The sequence below is a fragment of the Pollicipes pollicipes genome, unplaced genomic scaffold (assembly GCF_011947565.3).
Source record: "Pollicipes pollicipes isolate AB1234 unplaced genomic scaffold, Ppol_2.1 Scaffold_4295;HRSCAF=5057_pilon_pilon_pilon, whole genome shotgun sequence".
In the NCBI taxonomy this organism is placed as follows: domain Eukaryota; kingdom Metazoa; phylum Arthropoda; class Thecostraca; order Pollicipedomorpha; family Pollicipedidae; genus Pollicipes; species Pollicipes pollicipes.
This window is the reverse complement of record NW_023596461.1, coordinates 22,987,070-23,007,772: the sequence shown is the minus strand read 5'-3', so window position 1 is coordinate 23,007,772 and position 20,703 is coordinate 22,987,070. Positions and strand designations below refer to the sequence as shown.

General features: G+C 50.8%; 1 protein-coding gene across 2 annotated transcripts in view; it reads right to left on the bottom strand.

The window, feature by feature from the left end:
• Window positions 1-20,703, bottom strand: part of LOC119096320 (putative phospholipid-transporting ATPase IF) — a 57,770-nt gene that overhangs the window by 17,980 nt on the left and 19,087 nt on the right. For both annotated transcript variants that reach the window (XM_037219159.1, XM_037219158.1), the window contains exons 4-12: window positions 19,150-19,314; window positions 17,058-17,210; window positions 14,914-15,136; window positions 12,495-12,576; window positions 11,845-11,972; window positions 4,773-4,880; window positions 3,708-3,817; window positions 3,091-3,270; window positions 1,711-1,850 (exon numbers count right to left, since the gene is read on the bottom strand). In XM_037219159.1, coding sequence (XP_037075054.1) covers window positions 1,711-1,850; window positions 3,091-3,270; window positions 3,708-3,817; window positions 4,773-4,880; window positions 11,845-11,972; window positions 12,495-12,576; window positions 14,914-15,136; window positions 17,058-17,210; window positions 19,150-19,314 — 1,289 coding nt within the window. The remainder of the gene's footprint in view (window positions 1-1,710; window positions 1,851-3,090; window positions 3,271-3,707; window positions 3,818-4,772; window positions 4,881-11,844; window positions 11,973-12,494; window positions 12,577-14,913; window positions 15,137-17,057; window positions 17,211-19,149; window positions 19,315-20,703) is intronic.

Sequence of the window (20,703 nt, the reverse complement as noted above, 5' to 3'; positions counted from 1 at the left end):
GATGTATGGCTTCGTCTAACACTTCGTTGTTGGATCAGATTGAAGGATTCCCTAGAAATTGCCTTCGCTGGAACCATGGCCCAACTTTGACCTGTCATAGGTCAGCGCCTTACACGTTACATATAGATTTTTGATGCCAAACGATCCGTTATTCAATTGCCTACAGCTCTGCAAAATTTAGCGCGGCTGCGCCGCGCCGTTCGGAAACCATTCTGGAAAACCTTCGGGAGGTGTCAATTTGACCCCCACCCGAGCCCGTGTTAAGTGTAACTCAAATGACTTGATGGCTGCCATAAAAAGCTGGGATACGCCAAATTGGTGTCGATTGAATGCATTCCAACATACTAAATTTTATAGGACTCTAATCCCAAAAGCTAAGTCATGTGTTTGCGTTGTGAAGGCCTTCCGACCGAAAATTTTTTCCCGAGTTTTTGTTATAAAATCAGGCGCATGATGCTTGATGCTGCCGTACTTAGCTCCTAGGGTCATCTGTATGGTATAACCCCAATATCCTCTCTGTAGCTTCGATGCAGCCCGGATGGATGTGCACCACTCCCCTTGTTCCGCCTTTTGGAATAGATCTTTGACTTGTTCTTCCTTCGATACCATCGTTCGGGCACTGATTGTCCGTTGTATGTCCACAATTGCAGTTAATCGCAAAGATAGCGGCGCGGGCTGTCCCAGTCAGTCAACATGAGTGATGAAATACGCCAGCCACTGCCAGATTGTACGTGTTGACCATTGGGATCAAACCCCATACGCTGGCAAATGTCGGGCCGAGAAAGCACACACTGGTGCTGTTCTCCGGACATGTGATAGCAGGGTCGGCCACCACTACTGCCGGGTGCCAGCTCGGCGGCACCATCTTGCTTCTTAAACATCCACGGACGGTGTATGTTAAACAGAACAGGACACTGATGTTGCACGTTTGGAAGTTAATTGAAGAAAACAAGGTGCATAAATTTTGACAGACAGCAACAATACGACCTAAACTAAGTCCGCAAATGTGATGTCTTCATAGACACCTTCACACTATCCGCACAAGTCCCGGTAAAACCTCGCGATCTATCACAGCACGCGGGGCGCACAACGTAGGCAGGGGCATTACGTCATCACAAAACAATGCAGACACAATCGGTCTCCACCCAGCCTTCCAGGAAACCGGTCAACGCCCTGTATGTCGCGGTCTATATCCCATGTATTGTGGTGGTACGTTCACTTACGGCATGGCCTGGGAGAAAGCGAAAGGCAAGAAGGTCACTGGACTGGGCCATACAGGAAGCAGATGCACAAGCATGCTCAATTGTCCCACTGAGAAGAGCCCATAAGCACATCGGCCTATCCTAAATCCTTCGTTGCATCGGTCTTCCAGACTGCAGAGCTCACCGATACCTTGCTGTCCGAACCATATCGTGCAAATACAGCTAATCGGGCGGTTTGCCTTCATGCACGGAAAACACGTCTTCGTTGTCTAAACAGTACGGCATACTCTCTCGTCTCAGCTGCCACATATTCCTATTTCTACGAGATATAGTGTGTCAGTGATGGTAAAAAGCACGCATAGAAGTAAAGAAATCAATAACTTCATCTGGGTACGATCTAGCCCAAAGTCGTGGTATTCACCTATTGCAGGCCTATAAACCTGACCTGACACGAAGAGGACCGCTGTCGACAATGTTGGCCAGACCTGAGCTGCACTGTGGTACTGACCTGCTGCACGCTTCGACCAGCGCCTTCTCGTCCGGGCTGCTGGCCTGGTAGCTGGGCAGAGGGTCGTCGCTGCTGCCCTCGGCCACCTGAACTGTGTGGCAGAGCGCCAGCGCCGTCAGGAAGCCGTCCAGCTCCGCCCGCTGCCGGAACACGCGGAGTTATCGCCGGAAGAACGCAGGGTTACCACCGGGATCACGCGGTCACCGCCGGGACCACACAGACACCACCGGGATCACGAAGACAACGCCGGTATCACGCAGTCGCCCACCACCACCGGGATCACAAGCCACTACAGGAAGCTCACCACCACTGTGGGACTACGCAGTATCTACCAGAATCACACAGTCACCACCGGGATCACGCGGTCACCACCTGGATCGCACAGTCACCACCAGGATCACGCAGTCACCGAGGGGATCATGCAATTTGACATCACGCAGCCAACGCCGGTGGGACAAAGGTCCTGGTCGCACACCGCGGACTTAAGCCGATTCAACAACGAAATGCCACAGTCCGCAGGAATCATGCAGTCACCAAGGAGCCCCTACAGTGCAGTGTCAGTCCGAGTCATCAATAGGGTCGCGTGGTCCGGAGTCACACTAAGTCAAGACTACAACCTTCATGTGTCACCAGCAGAATTAGGCAGCGTGGTAAGACTGCTCACTTGCCAACTTACTCATTTAACTCACGACTTGCCAACGGAATCATACCGTTACTTAAAGATTACACGGGGTCACGAGTGAAATCACGAAGAGCCTCACATGAAGCATCAAGCAAGTGCAGCGTTACCATCGCCACGCATCACACCATCACCAGGAGATCACAGAAGGCCATCTATTTGGACAATACTGAGTTGGGAGCAGGATCACGTGATAACAAACGGAAAATAATCCTCATTCGCGCATTTACGAGCTAGCAAGGGACGGGGGCTGAAAGTCAAAGTTGGAATACGGGTGAAGATTACGGATCCGAGAGAGACGTGGAGATCTCGGAGAAGTTCGAATGCATTAGAGTCATCACAATAGTCGTCGAAAATCATAATTGGTTAGGTCGCAGATGAAAGCACCGATATGCCAAAGATGAGAGAGGCATTACAACTTGGCATTCACGGGCCAAAACGAACCGTACCACACGTGCCAGTTGTATCTATGCATGCCCAAAAACATCATGACTGCCAGCAACTAGTTTCCAGCCTGCAATTGACACACTCCACCAAAAAAACCACTAGACCCCCACACCCTGTTTCCGAGTTTCTCTATTCCAGGAGGCGGCCAGCAGCCCGGCTTCCGGTGCTGGCATACCGTATGCAGCGCTGAGCGTCATTCTCAGCTCCCTGCACGTCGCAACCTCAGCGGTCAGCGTTCGGGGCTCTGTGCTGACCTGCAGGTGCTCCAGTTTAGTGGAGCCGGCGGCGGAGGCCGTAACGACGCGCTCGCTGGGGTTGTGAGGCAGCAGCACACCGTCCACTTCCTTGTAGTTCCTGCCGGCCACTGAGCAGTGCTGGAACTGCATGTCGTTCTCAGTCAGGGTGCCCGTCTTGTCCGAGAAGAGGTATTCAATCTGCGCGGAACGGAGCTGCGTCAGCCGTGGATGCAGACCAGGTGCTCGGCTCGCGGGCACGAGGACAGTTAGGGGGAATGAATGAATGGAAAGAACAGGTTATCACTTTGTATTGTGCATGATCTGTAACACGTTCGTGCACCAGCAAACCATCTCATGAATATATGCATCGATCAGTAACGCCACACGCTTGCCACTCAACCTGTAAACATGGTCAAATGTCAGCCCTGTGCATTCACCATGAGCACACGTGATCAAAACAAAAGCGAACGCACGTCCATCCAGTGCCACAACTCAGGGTGAGACTGGCGCAGCCGAGCAAACTATCTCATGCTGCATCAGACCCGTGTAAGCACGATAAGCCCCCGCGGAGCTACCAGAACAGATGCCCCCCGACAAAGAGCGCGGCGAACCGTGGCAGCGGCGCCCTGACTGACCTGGCCCAGTTCCTCGTTGAGGTCGGACGTGTTTGCCTTGGGTCCTGCTCCGTCAAACACCAGCTGCTCGTCCCACACCAGGAAGCGAGTTCCAGCGAACTTCACCATCTCTGCGGCGCGCGACAGGGTCATTCGTCCCCGGTCATATAACCACACGGTCGACGAGGTCACATCACCACACGGTCGACGAGCTCACATCACCACCCGGTCGTCCCGGGTCATAGCACCACACGGTTGTCCCGAGTCGTATCACCACACGTTCGACTAGGTCACATCACCACACGGTCGTCCCGGGTCACATCATCACACGGTCGTCCCGGGTCATAGAACCACACGGTTGACTAGTTCACATCACCCCACGGTCGTCCCGGGTCACATCACCACACGTTCGACCAGGTCACATCGCCAAACGGTCGACCAGGTCGCATCACCACACGGTCCACGAGCCCACATCGCCACACATTCGCTAGGGCTTGGGAAGGGTCGCAGTCGACAGAGAGAAGTATAGGCCCCAACAAATTATGATACGGCTGAAGTATAGGCCCCAACAAATTATGATATGGCTGAAGTATAGGCCCCAACAAATTATGATATGGCTGAAGTATAGGCCCCAACAAATTATGATATGGCTGAAGTATAGGCCCCAACAAATTATGATATGGCTGAAGTATAGGCCCCAACAAATTATGATACGGCTGAATAGGATAAAGGTCGTGAAGGAAGACTAATGCACGTTGGGAAAGCACTAGATATGTACACGCATGGTTTACCAATTAGAAAGTAACTGGTTCGCGGATCAATCAAAGCAGTTGCGTTGGAGCCTGAACTCACTTTTTACGATGATGCACCATGATGGTTGACTGATCGACCTGAACGGCTACGTTGGGACGTGAATCGCTTTTCAATGTTTCATTACGCGAATCTTCCTGATGAGGATCTTTGCAGCTGTACCACGCTCCGCACCAACCAGCCTCTCTCAGAGGTCAGATACACTCCCCTCGCCCCATCTCGGAGCAGCCCGAAGGGCGCGGACAGGGCGCATGGCAAAGACACGTCCACACTTACCGACAGTAACATACAACGATATCGGAATGATGTAGTTGAAGATGACCAGGAAGGAGAAGATGGTGTTGACTGGGGCGAAATCTTCAGCCGGCAGGTACCACGGCGAGGCTGGAAAGACAGCCAATGTCACAAAACGCACACCAGCAGCAACGCCATCGCTAAGGCTGCTGTTGACGTTCGCTTGCGACAGCGGAATCGGCACAAGGTGGTACTGTTGATGCAGTACAGCGGCTCACTGGGGGTGCGATGCCTGGTGAAGTACACCCGGCTGCACTGCATTCGTGTTGAAAGCTGAAGCCATGCTAATTTTTTATGGGCCATGAACGTGCACACGGGTTTAAATGATGACAATGCACCTGGTCTAATTCCGTTTCATAGAGCGCCAGCGACTTCGGTGGCCGAGTCAGCACCTCGGGGCGATGTCAGCGTTCCGGCGCCATCCAGTGCCCCAGGGGCACGGGGTTTCAGCGCCCAGGGGTCACATCAGCCCCAAGGACTTATATCAGCGTCCCGGTGCCATTTCAAAGCCCCGGGGGCACGTAGTTTCAGCGTCCAGGGGCCACACCAGCCCCAAGGACTTGCATCAGTGTCACGGTGCCACATCAACACCCAAGGTCAAGGCGAGATCAGGACACACTGCGCGTCTGCTTCTGTGTATACACGTCCACGTTCCTCAGAAGTGCATACCAAACTGCCATGGCCATACCAATTGCATTCTCACAGCGTTTAAAAGCGACTAGGGGTGTATTTCTTATTAAGTTGCAGGGTGCACACACCCCTAAGCTGGGCTCCATCCCACCAACTTAGAGAAGTAAGTGGGCCAGAGCCGGGGCAAAACTAGTTTCTCGGCGTCATTGTGAAGGTAGGCTTCGCTATTTTTTACTGCTCAGCACATCACCCGCACCCAACTGAATTTGCGAAGCTAAGCCAATGGAACCATCAACTGATAGTCCGGTATGAACACATACCACAGTCCACACGTTAAGACGAACACAATAAAACTGTTCCAACTGCTTGCTGAACTTTATCGGCATGCATAGCATAAGGAAAGCACAAAAACTAGAGCCAGATGACCAAACAGGGTACCAAACAGGGCACCAAACGAGTGCGGTCGCGTGCACGAGAGGCACCGGTGACTTTATGCAGCCGTTTACACAACCGAATTACGAAAGCGCGACCTTGATTCCGCGCAGCACGTTCCATTGGCGTCGCTGGGAACACCACCCAGTCACGATTGTCCAAGAATGGGATCCCGCCGACCTTACGGCCCCGCGGCAGCGCCTGGATAATCACCGCTGTTGCGTCCACGTGCTGGCCTTCGGAGGCACGTGGACCTTAACACCGGACGCCAGACTTTGGGGACACGGGGACCATAACACCGGCGCCAGAAACCTCAGGTCACTTTGCGGCAACACTTATCGCGCTGATTTCCGTAGGGGGGGGGGGCGTGATAAACCCCTTGGCCGATAGCCGGGCTGGCACCTCGCGGTAGCGAGCCGGACGATCTCTGAACTGACATACACGGTCTCCGAACTGATCTTCGATCTGAGCCCCACGGCATCCCAGCGCAAGGCGCTGTCGGAAGGTTTGCAAAGCTGTTTGTTATCGGCTGCATCACCGCCAAGCAGCGAGCGAAAAACTGGCGCCGCCGATGTTTAGGAGGGACGTTAATGCAGCGGGCAGGTGCAGTTTTGGCTCGTATGGTCGGAACCACGATTAGTGTAAACAAGCATCCGGCAAAGAAAATAGACTGCGGACATTGCGCACACCGGCTGACCATCCGCAGCCGTCCGCTCTCGCCGTCCAGCTCTGCCAGCTCCAACACCGACCAGCCCAACCCCGCGGGCGCCGCGGCCAGCACGTGACACCCGGCGTCGAAAGAGGCGGTCGCGTGACCGCAGCACGTGTGAGCAGTGGCCACAAGTCGTGCCAACGCCGGGCGCCTGTCCGACCGAGGGTCGCAGCCAACACTGCCGAGCTGCCCGGGGCCAGCGCCGTGACCGGCCGCGGGGAAACCGGCGCCGCTGACGGCGCGGCGCGGCCCCGTACCCTGGGAGCTGCACACCACAGGTGTGGAGCGTCCACGGCGCCGGCTGGGTGGGAAATTGTCAGGCAGTGCAGAGCTGACAACGGTCTGCACAGGTCGAACGCAAACGAGGACGGACAGGTTAGCGGGATGGGAATTCCCGTCCGCGGTGGAATAACCTTCGGAGGCAGGTAAACACGTCGCCACGGGCAATATCGTAAACGCCCCCACATCAGTAAAGCCAACAGACCAATCCCATCACGTCAGACATAACATGCCTGCCGCAGGGCACCCGAAACGGACCAGCCCGGGAAGACGCTTCGCCAAAACAGCCAGGTCGACTTTGCGGCTTGTTGTGACCCCCATCGCGGCTGCTGTGTGAGAGCGGGTCCGGGGCGCGCTGCTCGCCGCCGCTGAGAGAGTAGTTGTTCGGATGCGGCCCCAGTCAGTGAACGTCGCAGGTGCGCCCATACACCGGGTGCTGGCGAGATAAAGCCGACGACAGCGCCCGGCTGCCGCCGCCCCGTGGACACGCCAGCTCCGAGTCACCAAGCGTGTGGGTGGCAAGGGAACACGGGAGGGATGCAGCGGGCGGGGGTGGTGCTGTTGTCGGTGCCTTCTGCCCAGCGCTGCAGGCTCGGAGCTTCGGCTTTCACCCGCTATTTTGCATAAATGAAATCATGTTCAGGCAATCGCCGTAATCCGGTTAACACGCGCCCGTGTGGCCGGCTGGAAACCCTTCGCTGGGTTGGGGCGAATTTGACTCCCCTAAGATCTCAAGAACTATGAGAGCTAGAGACACTAAATTCACAGGATATGTTGAACTGCACGTGAACCCACTTATGTCAAAGTTTGAGGTTCCTAGGCTGATCCTCTTCTTTTGAGGTTCCTACGCTGATTATGTCAAAGTTTGAGGTTCCTAGGCTGATCTTCTTCTTTTGAGGTTCCTACGCTGATCTTCCTAGGCCTGACATTCGAGTCAAATAAGGTCAAACAAGGTTAAATTCCAGGTTGGTCTCCACAGTGCCTCCAGAACCTAGATAGCTGTTTCTAAGCAAAACGTTACATGCCCATTTAAGGTCAGCGACCTTGCTTGACCTTTTGAGGATCATGCTGACCAAAATGATAGAAGATTGCTTGAGTTTTGCATTCAAATAAGCGACAAATATTACGCTAGGCAGCATGCTTCTAAAAACAGGTGTTGACCTGGGTTATTTTAGATCAGTGACCTATTCTGACCTCCAAGAAGTTCATGAAAGATGTAGAATGCGGCTCCTGCTATCAATAATTCGGAATGAGCACCAAAACCTATCCCATACAGCAAGTTCTACAGTACTAAAACAGGCTCATCTTGACCTTGGTCTGACCTTTATACCTGACATTGGCTCAATGCAATTTGCTCATTCAATTGTTGTGTTGTCTAAGAAAGCATTTCAGAGATGTATGGCTTTGTCAACACTACGTTGTTGCATCAGATTGAACGATTCCCTAGAAATAGGCTTCGCTAAAACAATGGCCTGACTTTGATCTGCTTTAGGTCAGCGACCTTACAAGGTACATATAAATTTTTCACCAAACGATCCACTATTCAATTGTCTACAGTTCTGCAAAATTTGGCGCGGCTACGCCGCGCCGTTCGGAAACCATTCTGGAAAAACCTTCGGAGGATAAATTCCCCCCCCCCCCCTCACCTCACCCGAGCGCATGTCAAGGCAAGACGGAGGAGAATAGCGAAGGAAGATGGTCAGCGAGGATTTCAGTTGCGTAGTTTATAAACCTTAAGTGCTCCCAGCCCTGACCGACGAAGATGACCCAAGTCAAGATCCACGCGGCTTTCGTTTGGAGTACATGAGTTCTCACACTGTCAACACATAACTACGCATTCCATGATTGCACGAACGTTCCAGAGGCTGTGCGCAAACTATGCATGTTTAGAGCAGCATGCGGCGTTGCAAGGCAAATGCCAGTTTCCCTTGTTATGAGTACCAGACACTCACCTATTGACCTACTTCCCGTTTGGCGTTTTCCTATCGCGTGAGCATTGACTCCGAATGTACATTTTTATGCCCATGGCCGCATGCAAACCCAAAAATGGTCACGTATAAAAACATAGCAAGTGTTTGGAACGCGCACATGACAAAAAGGACCAGCCAGTCGCGATCGCTTCCGTCATGAATGTAAAAATAACCGGCATGTGAGAAGTACGGCTCTCACTTTCTTTGGATCCGGCATGAAATGTTATGCAAATGTGGCATGCGGAAGGCCTATCAGACTGCGGTTCATCAAAGGCTTCCGCAGGATTTCGTGACGAAAGCAGGGGCGGGGGGACTCAACCAAAACCTGTCGCTGAAAACCAAGGTCAGCGCGCCACCGACGAGCGAAAGCATGTCCATGGTGTAAAACAGCATAGTGCGTTCTCGACGTACTCATTTTTACGTGTTCATGCCGCAATGCTTTGAATTAACATCAGTTTGCACGCATATTGATACATGTAATAATTTTGAAGACAGGGGATGTGGTACATGCCCCCGGAGCCACACGCGATTACGACTCTCTGTTCATTACGCCTGTGATTGAGTGCCTTCTATTAGCCATATGCAACTTAGCGGTGTCAAATGTGACATACACTCCTGGTACGGCGTACAAGATACATTCCACGAGCAAATAAAAAGCGGCGCTTGCTGGTCCAGAAATAAAGCCCGAGCTACTGTTGCAGTGAAGATATGTGTGTCTCCGACCGCTCCAGTCGTTGCTTTTATCCTCGACCTCCTTTTTTCTTCCGGATGGCCGGAAAAAGGTTATTTTTCAAATTCACCGCACGATGGGGAGTCGGGAACTCACCTCAAATCTCAAAATTAAGCAAGCTAGGGTCTCGCGAAAACCGCAATGGACAAGTCGGGTCAAATCTGATCGTCAATCAATCAATCAATCGCAATTTGTAGAACCTACGGTCACCTGAAAAGCTTAACATGTTGTGATGATGCGGCGAAAGACGTTGAATAGCCATTAGAAAACTATCTGATGGACACGAGTCAATATTGACAGACGTGACCTAGGTGGAGGTCTTAGATTCTAGATTTAGATAATGTTCAAATTTTCACAGGTGTTAAAATGATTTAACTTAGCTGCCTATAATTTCAGCATCGTTTCTTAACAGCATAGACATTGTGCTCACAACCGTTCGGACGTTATTCAAGAAAAAAGCTCAGCTGGCTTCTGAGGCCCTCACGGGGTCTGGGGAGGTCACGAAAATTAAAAAACGCGCAATATGCTTTCAGGTAAATTCCAACCGCTCAAGGTCCATGGAAATAAGATCAAAATGTTTGGGAGCTGGTGGCAAACCAGAATGTGAAAAGCACTTCACACGAACATTCGTTGAAACTTTTTCGTACGACTTTGAAACAACGCATTTTTTAGTGGATTCCGCTCACCGAGGTTTTTCATAAGGAAAAGGTCAGTCGCGCCTCCTATCAGTCATATAACACGGCGCGCCCCGTCACCGCCAGTGGACCGGTACCCGTATTCTCCGTCACAGATATCACCGACACCACTTGACTCCTGACCTCTTGCACCGCCGCCAGGGCAGACCTGGCGAGGGCTGTCATCAGACACCACCCGACAACGTGGATGTGCGTTTGTGAACCCACGTGACGTCATATCAATCGGCCCATTGCCCCTCCCCCCCCCTCCCCCCTCCCCAGCCCCACTCCACCCCTATGCTGGCTCGGGGTCAGCCTGATCCCGCCCGCAAGATGATGGCAGCCGAGTGTCGCCGCGCGGCCTCGCGGACACCAGGACAGTTCCGGGTCGGACAGCCGAGTTTAAGGCCGGGTGAAATTGTCATTGCGGGAGGTTATAAAGCGCAGGTAGGCAATGAGTGACTCTTTATACGCCTGAGCACGTGCTGGGCGCCAAGAGGTGGCTGCTATATTGCATGATGCAATGCAATATGCGGCACAGCATATTTTTATTGTTGATTGTTATTGCGCTCTGAGCAAATCACGACAGATGCGCCGATTTAACAACTTCTTGGCATTACCACTCCCGGATGTGCCTGCCGGGTGGCAACGCCGTACAGTTCGATCCTTAGCGGGGCCTAGCGACACAGGCTCCGGCGTTGCTGGGAGAAAAGCGAATCAACCCACCGGCGGTCGCCCAGCCTATCCCAAAGTAATTGCTACCCTGTGTGGCCGGGCCGGCCAGTAGTGGTTCCGATGCACCGCCGCAGGCCGCTTCTGACCGCCCCAGCCGTGCCCCGCGGGACAGGCCCGCTCTCGGCCAGGTCAATCAAGCGGGCCACACGCGCCCGCTCACGTAACGACCGGCCGATGTCTCGGCGGCAGCTCGGTCTCTTCATATGTTCCGGGTGACATTCGACGCACGCAATCACATCGACCCGGGCCGGTGGGGCTCATTGAGCGGCCCCTGCAGGCCGGCGGCCCGGCAGACGTCCGGAAGACTGGCCCGCGGAGGCCGGCCCGAGCCCGGCACACGCACGCGGCTATTGTTGAGGCGTATCCTGCCGCTGCTTTTACGTGCTGGCGCCGCTCGACGCGACGCTGTTCGCAAGTTTAGTTTTACCATTGATTCAAATGCGTGCAGAATTGCCAAAAGCGTCATTGAAGTCATTTTTGGGTGTTACAGACTAAGTTGGTGTATCAAAAGACTTCATATTTTCAGTTTCATACAGAACATGGCAAACAACTATGCCTTAAGGACCATTGAAGTCATGCCTTCACGGTAGGTTTTAGTGGACGAATTAAGCACTTCAAAAAGCTTATACTTATTACCTGGACCACCGACTGACAATGGTGGTAGAATCCCAGCGCGGAAGGAAATTTTTGGCACGATTTTACTCGGACTTATCTCCACGACAGTGGTGACAATACAACGGTAATAGAGGCAAGACAAGTACAGAGCAAGCTCGCACCACCATTCTGTGTAGACAGCGTACGTGAGAGCGATGGCGGTGATAGGAAGGAGAGGGGGAAAGCTACTGGCGTAACGGGGTAAGCCCCCCCCCCCCCTATCCCCGCACACACTCACTCTCCAGCATGCCGGGCTGGCTGGTCAGCGTGGCTACGCGTTTCTGGTAGAAGTAGGAGAACAGCGTGGCCACGGTGACCTCGCCCAACAGCAACAGCAGGAAGAAGACCAGGAACTTGTTCATTGACCTGCCGACGGCGTCAGGGATAAGCAAGATTCACAGGACAGGCGTGCGGCTCCACTCTGCCAGCGGTAGCTATCCATGGAGCTTGGGAAGCACAGAGGCCCTTTGGGACGAAAGAGCACGCACCCTTTCGCCTTCTTCTCTTTGTGGTCTTTCGTCTTCCTTTACAATGATCTTGCAGAACAGCATAGCTTTGCACGATTCCTTTGGGAACGGGGTGCAGCCAGGCGGGAATGATAAAGACCACCTCCAATCTCGCTCTAAACCTAGTCTTTTCACGGATCTGAACCCCTTCCCCTCGAAGCTGGAGGGTAAGACTAAGTGGGGCGTGGGAGGCTGGAACCCCACTAACTGAACACGTAACTACATCCCTGTTTGTGTCTTGCGGCTGGCAGGCAATGTCAGTTGGTTACGTTTCGCCCGCCACGAAATATCACGCCTGGCTGACTCTGATGAACCAGATTTGTCGTGGCAGCGGAGCTCTACTCCAAACCGTTCGGCCCGATGACGCCAGGCCAATTCTTACTTCTCGACCGACGAGAACTTGTTGCTGGTAATCTTCAGATTGAGCGCTAGTTTCGTGTCCCGACCGGTGTAGATAGCACATCCTGGAAGAACAGTTGCATGTCTTGAACTGATCGCATGGAGCCAACCCTGAGCCATTCCAATTCAGGCGCGAGCCCGCTTAGCGCGCCGGGGGATGGCTGTGGGCGGCGGTGGCAAAAGGTCTGGAGGAACCCACCAGACGTACACACAGGTCATCTCGCAGTTTTTGGTAGGTCAGAGTCGGATGGGAAAAACGATGAACAACTTCGACTTGCTATACCAATGCTTTGGTGTAGCATTACTATAGCAAGGATTTTACGTTCATTACCCAGGATTTGATGTGGGTGGAAATGTCATTGCTTCCACACGTGCATAGAACTCTGGTGCAAACAGACAAGTTTCTGTCACGCCACCAACGCTCGCAAAGATCATCAATAAGCACGCCTTGCTCCCAACAGCTTTCTCTGAACCGCGCGATCCGCATCACCATCCCCAGAGGCACTGGAAAGCTATGCACTGTCCATTCACTTCATTTTTATTTCTAAGCCGCAAGGTGGCTGCAAGGGGTATTTCTAAACCGCAAGTTGACTAGCCAGAGTCGGTCTCACCATCAGCGCCATAACCGGTCTTGGGCCGGCCCGGGCGGGAGACAGAGCAGGCGGCTTTCCGGTCACGCAACCCCCTCAGCCCCCCCCCCCCCCTCCCGCGACTGGCGAGATCCGAGGCGAGTGCCCGGGTCCACCGCCGCCGCTCGGACCAGAGGGATGGAGAGCAGGGAGCTAGAATCGCTTTTGAACTAGGGTGGGAGTGAAAAATTTCGTTGCAAGAAGACGGTGCGGGAGTGAAAGAATCAATTCACAAAAGATGGAACTTATGAGCTCGTGACTAATGATTCAGCAAATAAAGACATCTATTTCAAGTTGGCACGGACGTATTATCAGAAACCTGACAAATCTGCTTTGTTTTTAACATTTCAGGCCATTAAAGTGAAACAGAATGCATCAAAGCATAGTAATTTCATGACAGTGTAATGAGCATAAAAGATTATTAACACCAATAATCTGATGCTGCACTTTGTATTTCCCTTCCACAACACTTTTAACACAAAACAAAGCGAAGGAATTCAAAAACAAAATAACAACAGAAAATTCAACAAACATAAAACCCTTAAACAAACAAAAAGCTAGGACTACTACGCGTCAGCTATCACCAAGTTAAACACAATAGACATACTTCTGGCTTCTGTTAAGATGGGATCAGCGAAAACATACGTTTTGTCACTGTTTCTTACAAAATACCAATGCTTATTTCCATGAATGTAGCATAACTATGGCTAACCGAAAGAGGCCTTTCTTGATCTCACCCCGTCTAACCTGGTTGCATCACAGCAGTAGTTGTGAGTTACTTATTTTTGCGCAATTTCTGTTGCCACTTGTCATGCACTTAACCAACTTCACCTAACTTAGGGTAGCCCATACGTTGAACATCATCTCAACTCACCTATTTGTTGACAGCAGCACTTGTGATAAAAGCATGATAAGGCTAATTTTTGGTTGGTTTCAACTTGCATTTTTATTCATTTGATTTGTGTATGCTTGTTGACATCAAACTAAACTGTAACTCACAAATGTTTCTCTGTTACAAACAGGTTAGACAGGATGAGATGAAGTAAGGCGTCGGTATTTTGTAAGAAACAGTGACAAAATGCATGATTTCCCTGATCCCATCACAACAGAAGCCAGAGGTACGTCTATTGTGTTTGACTTAGTGATGGGCTGATGTGCAGGAGTCCTAAGTTTTTTTGTTTGAGTGTTTTATGTTTGTTGAATTTTCCGTTGTTATTTTGTTATTGAATTCCTTTGCTTTGTTTTGCGTTCAAATTACTGCGGAAGGGAAGTGCAAAGTACAGCATCAAATTATTGGTGTCAATAATCTTTTATGCTCATTACACTGTCATGAAATTACTATGCTTTAGTGTATTTTTTTACGTTTAAATGGCCTAAGATGCTAAAAAACAAAACAGTTTTGTCAGGGTTCTGATATTACGTCCATGCCAGCTTGAAATAGATGTCTTTGTTTGCTGAAGCACCAGTCACGAGCTCACAAGTTCCATCTTTTGTGAATTGATTTTTTCACTCCCTCATGGTCTTTTTGCAATGAAATTTTTCACTCCCACCCGAGATCAAAAGCGATTCTAGCTTCCTGGAAAATACCGGCTGCATCCCTGAAAGAAGAGTCATCCCGACCTTTGCACAACCTTCCGGCAGCATCCGAACGCGAGGCCCCAGAACATCGCGTGGTGAAACCGCCGCGGCCGGCGCGCCGCATCCCTAACCGGTCGACCCCCCCCCCCCCCTTCGAGCCCGTCGCGCACCGAAGGCCGCTCGCCTGCCACTGACCGTAGATGTGGTCGGTGTTCTTCAGCCGCGAGCCCCGCAGCAGCACGTGCTCCGGCCCCAGCGGCACCTCATCGCGGACGCCGCTGGCCGCGTTGTGGAAGGTCATGTTGCCCACGAATTTGTACAGGTCCGGCTTGGGGTTCTCGCACTCGATGATGGCACGCACCGTGTCCAGGTCGGAGAGGGAGCGCATGTGCCGAGTCTGCGTCGGCGATTCCTTGGTCTGAAACGGCGACAGGCCCCCATCCGCGGTCACTCCCAGCAGCTGTAAGATGGTGCTGTCCGTCATTTTGCTCTTTTTCCAGGCTGAGTCCTTCTGCAATGCAGCTGGTTGATGCACCTTGTGCGCTGCCCTAAGACGAGTGGTAATGGTCGCATTTACTTAAGGTCTAAAACTTGATGTTTGTGACCAAGTATATGGTGAAGGGCCCGAAACACAACTCTGTCATATTTGATCGCTTATACAAAATCAATGGGCTGATTTTAGCATGCAGTCGGCCTGTTGATTCGATTTAATAGTTTCCCGTTGAAAATGTATTTAAAAATATTCGTCGGAACCATGGCGCATATCAAAATTACCAGCGATGTAATTGCGTTGTTGCGGGACGTTCAATACATCTTCTTGTTGTTGTTTTTTTACATTCCTTCATGGCTGACGGAACTATGACTTATGAGTGACATATAAGTGATCTTCATGAGTGATCTAGTTCATATATTTGTTACATTCATAATGAGCGTACATTTATGTCTTGGATTCACCTGTTAATTAGCATTAGCCTTTGGCGATAATTTGCCAACAAACTGCATCCAGTGTCCCTACCGAGTTGGAACTGCTCCTTTTTTGCGAGACCACTTGCGTTTCAATAGGATGCATCGTGATCACAGATATGGTAGCATACGTTACCAAGCCACCAAGCAGCAAAACTAATGCAAGGCTACATAAATGGCTAAACGAAAAATGTTTGAATATCTTGGGTGTGGTTGCATCGAGAGCACGCCGGGTCAACGATAGAAGTCTGCAGCATGCACACAATTTTTCGTTCATCCCCCTCCAAAACGAGTTTCGGTATTTGGGGAACATCACGCAACCGGATGAAATGCACCATGCGGATCATGAAAAAAATGACCTAAAAATACCAACAGCACGGTGCTTACCTGTCATTCGGGACAAGACTCTAGCCGCAGTTTTCTGAAGCGCCAGTGGAAGTTGTTCATGGCCGCGGGCCTCTCCGAATCGAAAGTGCAGCAAACTCCATGAGGGATATTTTGTGAATGCGGCTAGAATTGTGCTGGATTTCGTTTGGATGAAAACAACCCCGAAAACAAATCAAAGCGAACAGAGTTTATTCGAAATCGAAGTACATATGATTGCCGAAACTAGAGCTGACCCTGTATTTTAATTATCTCGCTGCAGAACTATAAGTTCCGAATCTCCTGTCCAGTCTCATTCCGAATGCATCTGTTATTGGTGTAAGTTTTGAAACACTTGGTATGGTGATCATGGCATCGTGCATTATCAATGAATGATAAGCATGCACATTCTTTTCTTCTTTTAAGATAGCCTGAATACAAATTTGCTTGCCATTTTATTTAAGATAGGCGCAAACAGGTCCAGGATAGAAGGACAACCCAGCAAGCAATTCAAGCCCAACTGCCTGGGTCTTGATAGCACCAACTCTGCGTCTCCATCAACTGGGGAGGTATTTCACAAATTGCTTTACTGCATTTAACGCTATCACGTGCTAGCTGTGCAATTCACCTTGCACCAAGCAAAGTCAAGCACACACAAATCGCGAAGACTGCGGTGCGATCACTTTGTAACTAATGTATTTAAAAAACGAAGGAGATCAATTCTGGTCCTGTCACAGTTATATATATATATATATATATATATATATATATATATATATATATAAACGTGACATGCTTACAGCGATTGATGGGCAGACTTCGCCAAACATCTAGGTGATAAGCTTTAGGTTCATTTCCTTTTTTGATCCTCAACCACGCGCCAATTTCACAAATTTACTGCAGTGGGAATGGGACGAGCTGCACCGCTTGGAAAGAATGTATTGCTACCCATCTGTTTACCATAGCCCAACAAACATCGGGCTCGGAGCCGTGCGTTTCGGACAGTGGCCTACCTTGAGGTTGGTCTCGCCGTCCAGGTTGGCCGTCTGGATGTGACAGTGACCCTCGCGGTCAGAGGACGTCAACATCACCAGGTCACATGGGAAGTCCTCGTCGGCGCGCACGTGCACGATGTCCCCCACGATGATGTTTTTCGTTTTCACCTCCTGAAACGGCAGACGGAATTGCGGTTTCATCCGGGGCGCAAGCAGCCAAATAAGTGTCAGCTGTCCAATGTAAGATTATATTGTGAAATCGCTTTTTACAGTTGCAAACAAAAGGTAGCGGCTGGAGTGGCGGCTTAATCCTCCTGGATTATTTCATTTTCATTTGTAATAGTACTGCTATGCATAGTCTAGCTTGGAGTTCTTGTCATTTTTATCAGCTTTTACTCTCATCTGACACTACGCCTGCATCACTGTCTTCATGATTAGACTTTCACAGCAGCATCTTTCTGATCCAAACGTATAATATCGCAGTTTATATAAAGTAAGCGGCCCACCAACACCTTATTAATCATGGCAGCTATGCATCAGTTTGCCACTCCCTTGGCACGTGCGGGGCATCACACCTATAGGTAGTGCTTGACGTACACTGAATCGCATTGCGTTGCAAATAGTCGTGCCCTAATCATTGCATCTAATCCTTCTCGCATCTCGCAATTACGCATTGCATCTTGTGTGGTGATTCACTAGTGCTAGTGAGAAGCCATAAAAAACGGTTGGTTCGGGCTGCTGGGCTGGCCCACTCCGTGGCTGCCCAGCAACAGCATTGTACTCCCGTGCATAAAATATAGTATACTGTATATGTATATAGCATGTTATAATGTTAATAGCATACCATATATGTATATGGTATACTATATATTCTGCTCCCAGGCAGTCGGTGACGTCACCAACAGGGAAAGCTCCTCTCCATATGTTAGGAACAGTCCTGTTGTTTTCATTTGACCTCCCAAACGAACAGTTTGACTCCCTCTCCTTCGCTTCCTCGAGCACAGCTAAAGCCCCTGAGACACCAAAGTTATAGAAGTTACCAGTAAGTTTCCAGTAAGTTACCGAGGTTATCGAAGTTACCAGTAGACAGCAGCGTCAGGCCCAAAGTTCACCACTACCAGCAGACAGCATCGCCGAATTGCTACGCTTAAACCTGAGCAGCGGCCATGTCAGCAGCGGTCGGTTTGGTGTCAGGTCTGTTTTGGTATGCACTGAACGCGCCTGCCTAGTACCGAACCTGCCTGCTCAGCACCGAACCTGCCTGCTCAGCGCCGAACCTGCCTGCCCAGCACCGGGCCAGTTGGTCCAGTACCGAACTAGCCTGTCCAGTACCGAACTAACCTATTCAGAACCGAAGCTGCCTGCTCAGCACCGGGCCAGCTGATCCAGGACCGAACCTGCCTGCCCAGCACCGAACTAGCCTGCCCAGCAACGGGTTTGTATGCTCAGACCACACCTGTCTGATCAGTACCGGATTTGTATGCTCAGACCACACCCGTCTGATCAGTACCGGATCTGTATGTTCAGACCACACCTGTCTGATCAGTACCGGATCTGTACGTTCAGACCACACCTGTCTGATGAGTACCGGATCTGTATGTTCAGGCCACACCTGTCTGATCAGTACCGGATCTGTATGTTCAGACCACACCTGTCTGATCAGTACCGGATCTGTATGTTCAGACCACACCTGTCTGATCAGTACCGGATCTGTATGTTCAGACCACACCTGTCTGATTAGTACCGGATTTGTATGCTCAGACCGCACCTGTCTGATCAGTACCGGATTTGTGCGCTCAGACCACACCTGTCCGATCAGTACCGGATTTGTGCGCTCAGACCACTCCTGTCTGATTGGTGCCGGGTTTGTGCAAAGACTACACCTGTCTGGTCAGTACCGGGTTTACCTGCTCAAAACACACTTGTCTGATCAGAACCGGGTTTGTGCGCTCCGACCACGCCTGTTTAATTGGTGCCGGGTTTGTGCGCTCAAACCACGCCTGCCTGATTGGTGCCGGGTTTGTGCGCTCAGACTACACCTGTCTGGTCCGCACCGGATCCGGGTGCTCAGACCACACCTGTCCCGTCAGTACCGGTCCGGTATTCTCACCTGCAGCCTGCCGTGGCGGACGACGACGGCCGGCTTGTTGTTGACCTCCTCGTCCATCTTGTGCCGCAGCCAGTCCTCGTACCCCTGCTTGAGCATGGTGACGCACACGACAAAGCCCAGCGGCAGTGCAGAGGTCACCGGACTGACTGGACTGTCGATGATACACTGCCGGAGCCGCCAGCACCAGCGCTCAGCGTCAGCAGTTCACAACGGTCTCCGCTTGGAGGACTGCTGCCCGTTCATGGTCAGGAGGCCGATCAGGCCACCAAAGTCGGGCCATCAAAGCACTACGTAACACGGGGCGAGAGGCATGACAGCCTCGCCTGAAGCCCCTTTAAGAATCGTTCGGATACGTAAGGTGTTTAAAGATGAGCAGTGCCGCAGTCCCCAAATGCAGATATATGTATACAGTATTTTCATGATATATGTGCACAATATAGTTCGGCAATATTTGCCTCTTAGGGCCACGACAATTGTCGACGATGAAGAATGTCAAGATGTTAGATGTAAAGTCTACTGTCAATTCATGTCTTATTCGTATCCAGATGATAACTAGAGTGAATGAAGCGTTAATACTGACACCCTGTGCCCGCATCCTGTCTCGTCTTATCCTGTCTAGCCCACTTATATATATATATATATATATATATATATATATATGCAATCAGCGCTAGGCGTTCGCAACATAGTTATTAGCAGGGGCGTCGCTTTGTGTAATGACTGGGGTGCGGGTAGAGGCCCAACAACCTCACCAGGCCTAAGATGTTTCCGGTGAAGTTTAGCCTACTTTTTAACGTAAATGACTATTCTAATTACAATTACGTATCGATCAACAAATAGTCGTTCCTTGAGCAGCACAGTGGAGACCATAGAGATGAAACCACGTACAAAGAAGGTGGGCTTTGCGTGATATTTTCCTTTTGTCGCAATTTTGTACTATTCTAGCAAAAATAAGTGGAGCCCACCAGCAATGGGAGCAAAAATCAACAGGACAAAGGGGGGTGGGCTCACAAAAACAAAAACAACAAACAACAAACAAGTCTAGACCATTGTTCACGAATTTTGAGTTGCATAGTGATGTTAGTATCTCGACTTTCCAGCAGCGATAACACAGGTGTTTCGTACATACATTCGCAAATACAAACACATTGCCTGAAATTGTATTATAAACCTTTCAAAACACTTTTGCTCCAACACGCTAAAAACACGTGCGGGGGCAAGCAGCGTGCAATCCCAGCATTCTCCACACATGCATAATACACAAGTAGCGCATGCAACACCATCGCATGAAGCCGCAGCTACGGAGAAAACCAGCTCAGGCAAGCCCATAACCGTTTTGGCTGTTCTGCAATATGGCGTTCGCCATGCAACGAAGCTATGGTTAAGAACCCGTGGCAATGAAGTCACCTATCATTGTTCAGCGTCGTCATAGAGCTCCCATGCTGCAGGACACCGCAGAAAAATGGCCACCGTGCAGTCTGCATTTATGGTCATTGTTGTGCGGTAATCCTCCGGCCACAATTCGCCGATCACTGTCATACCTTCGGAGACGAC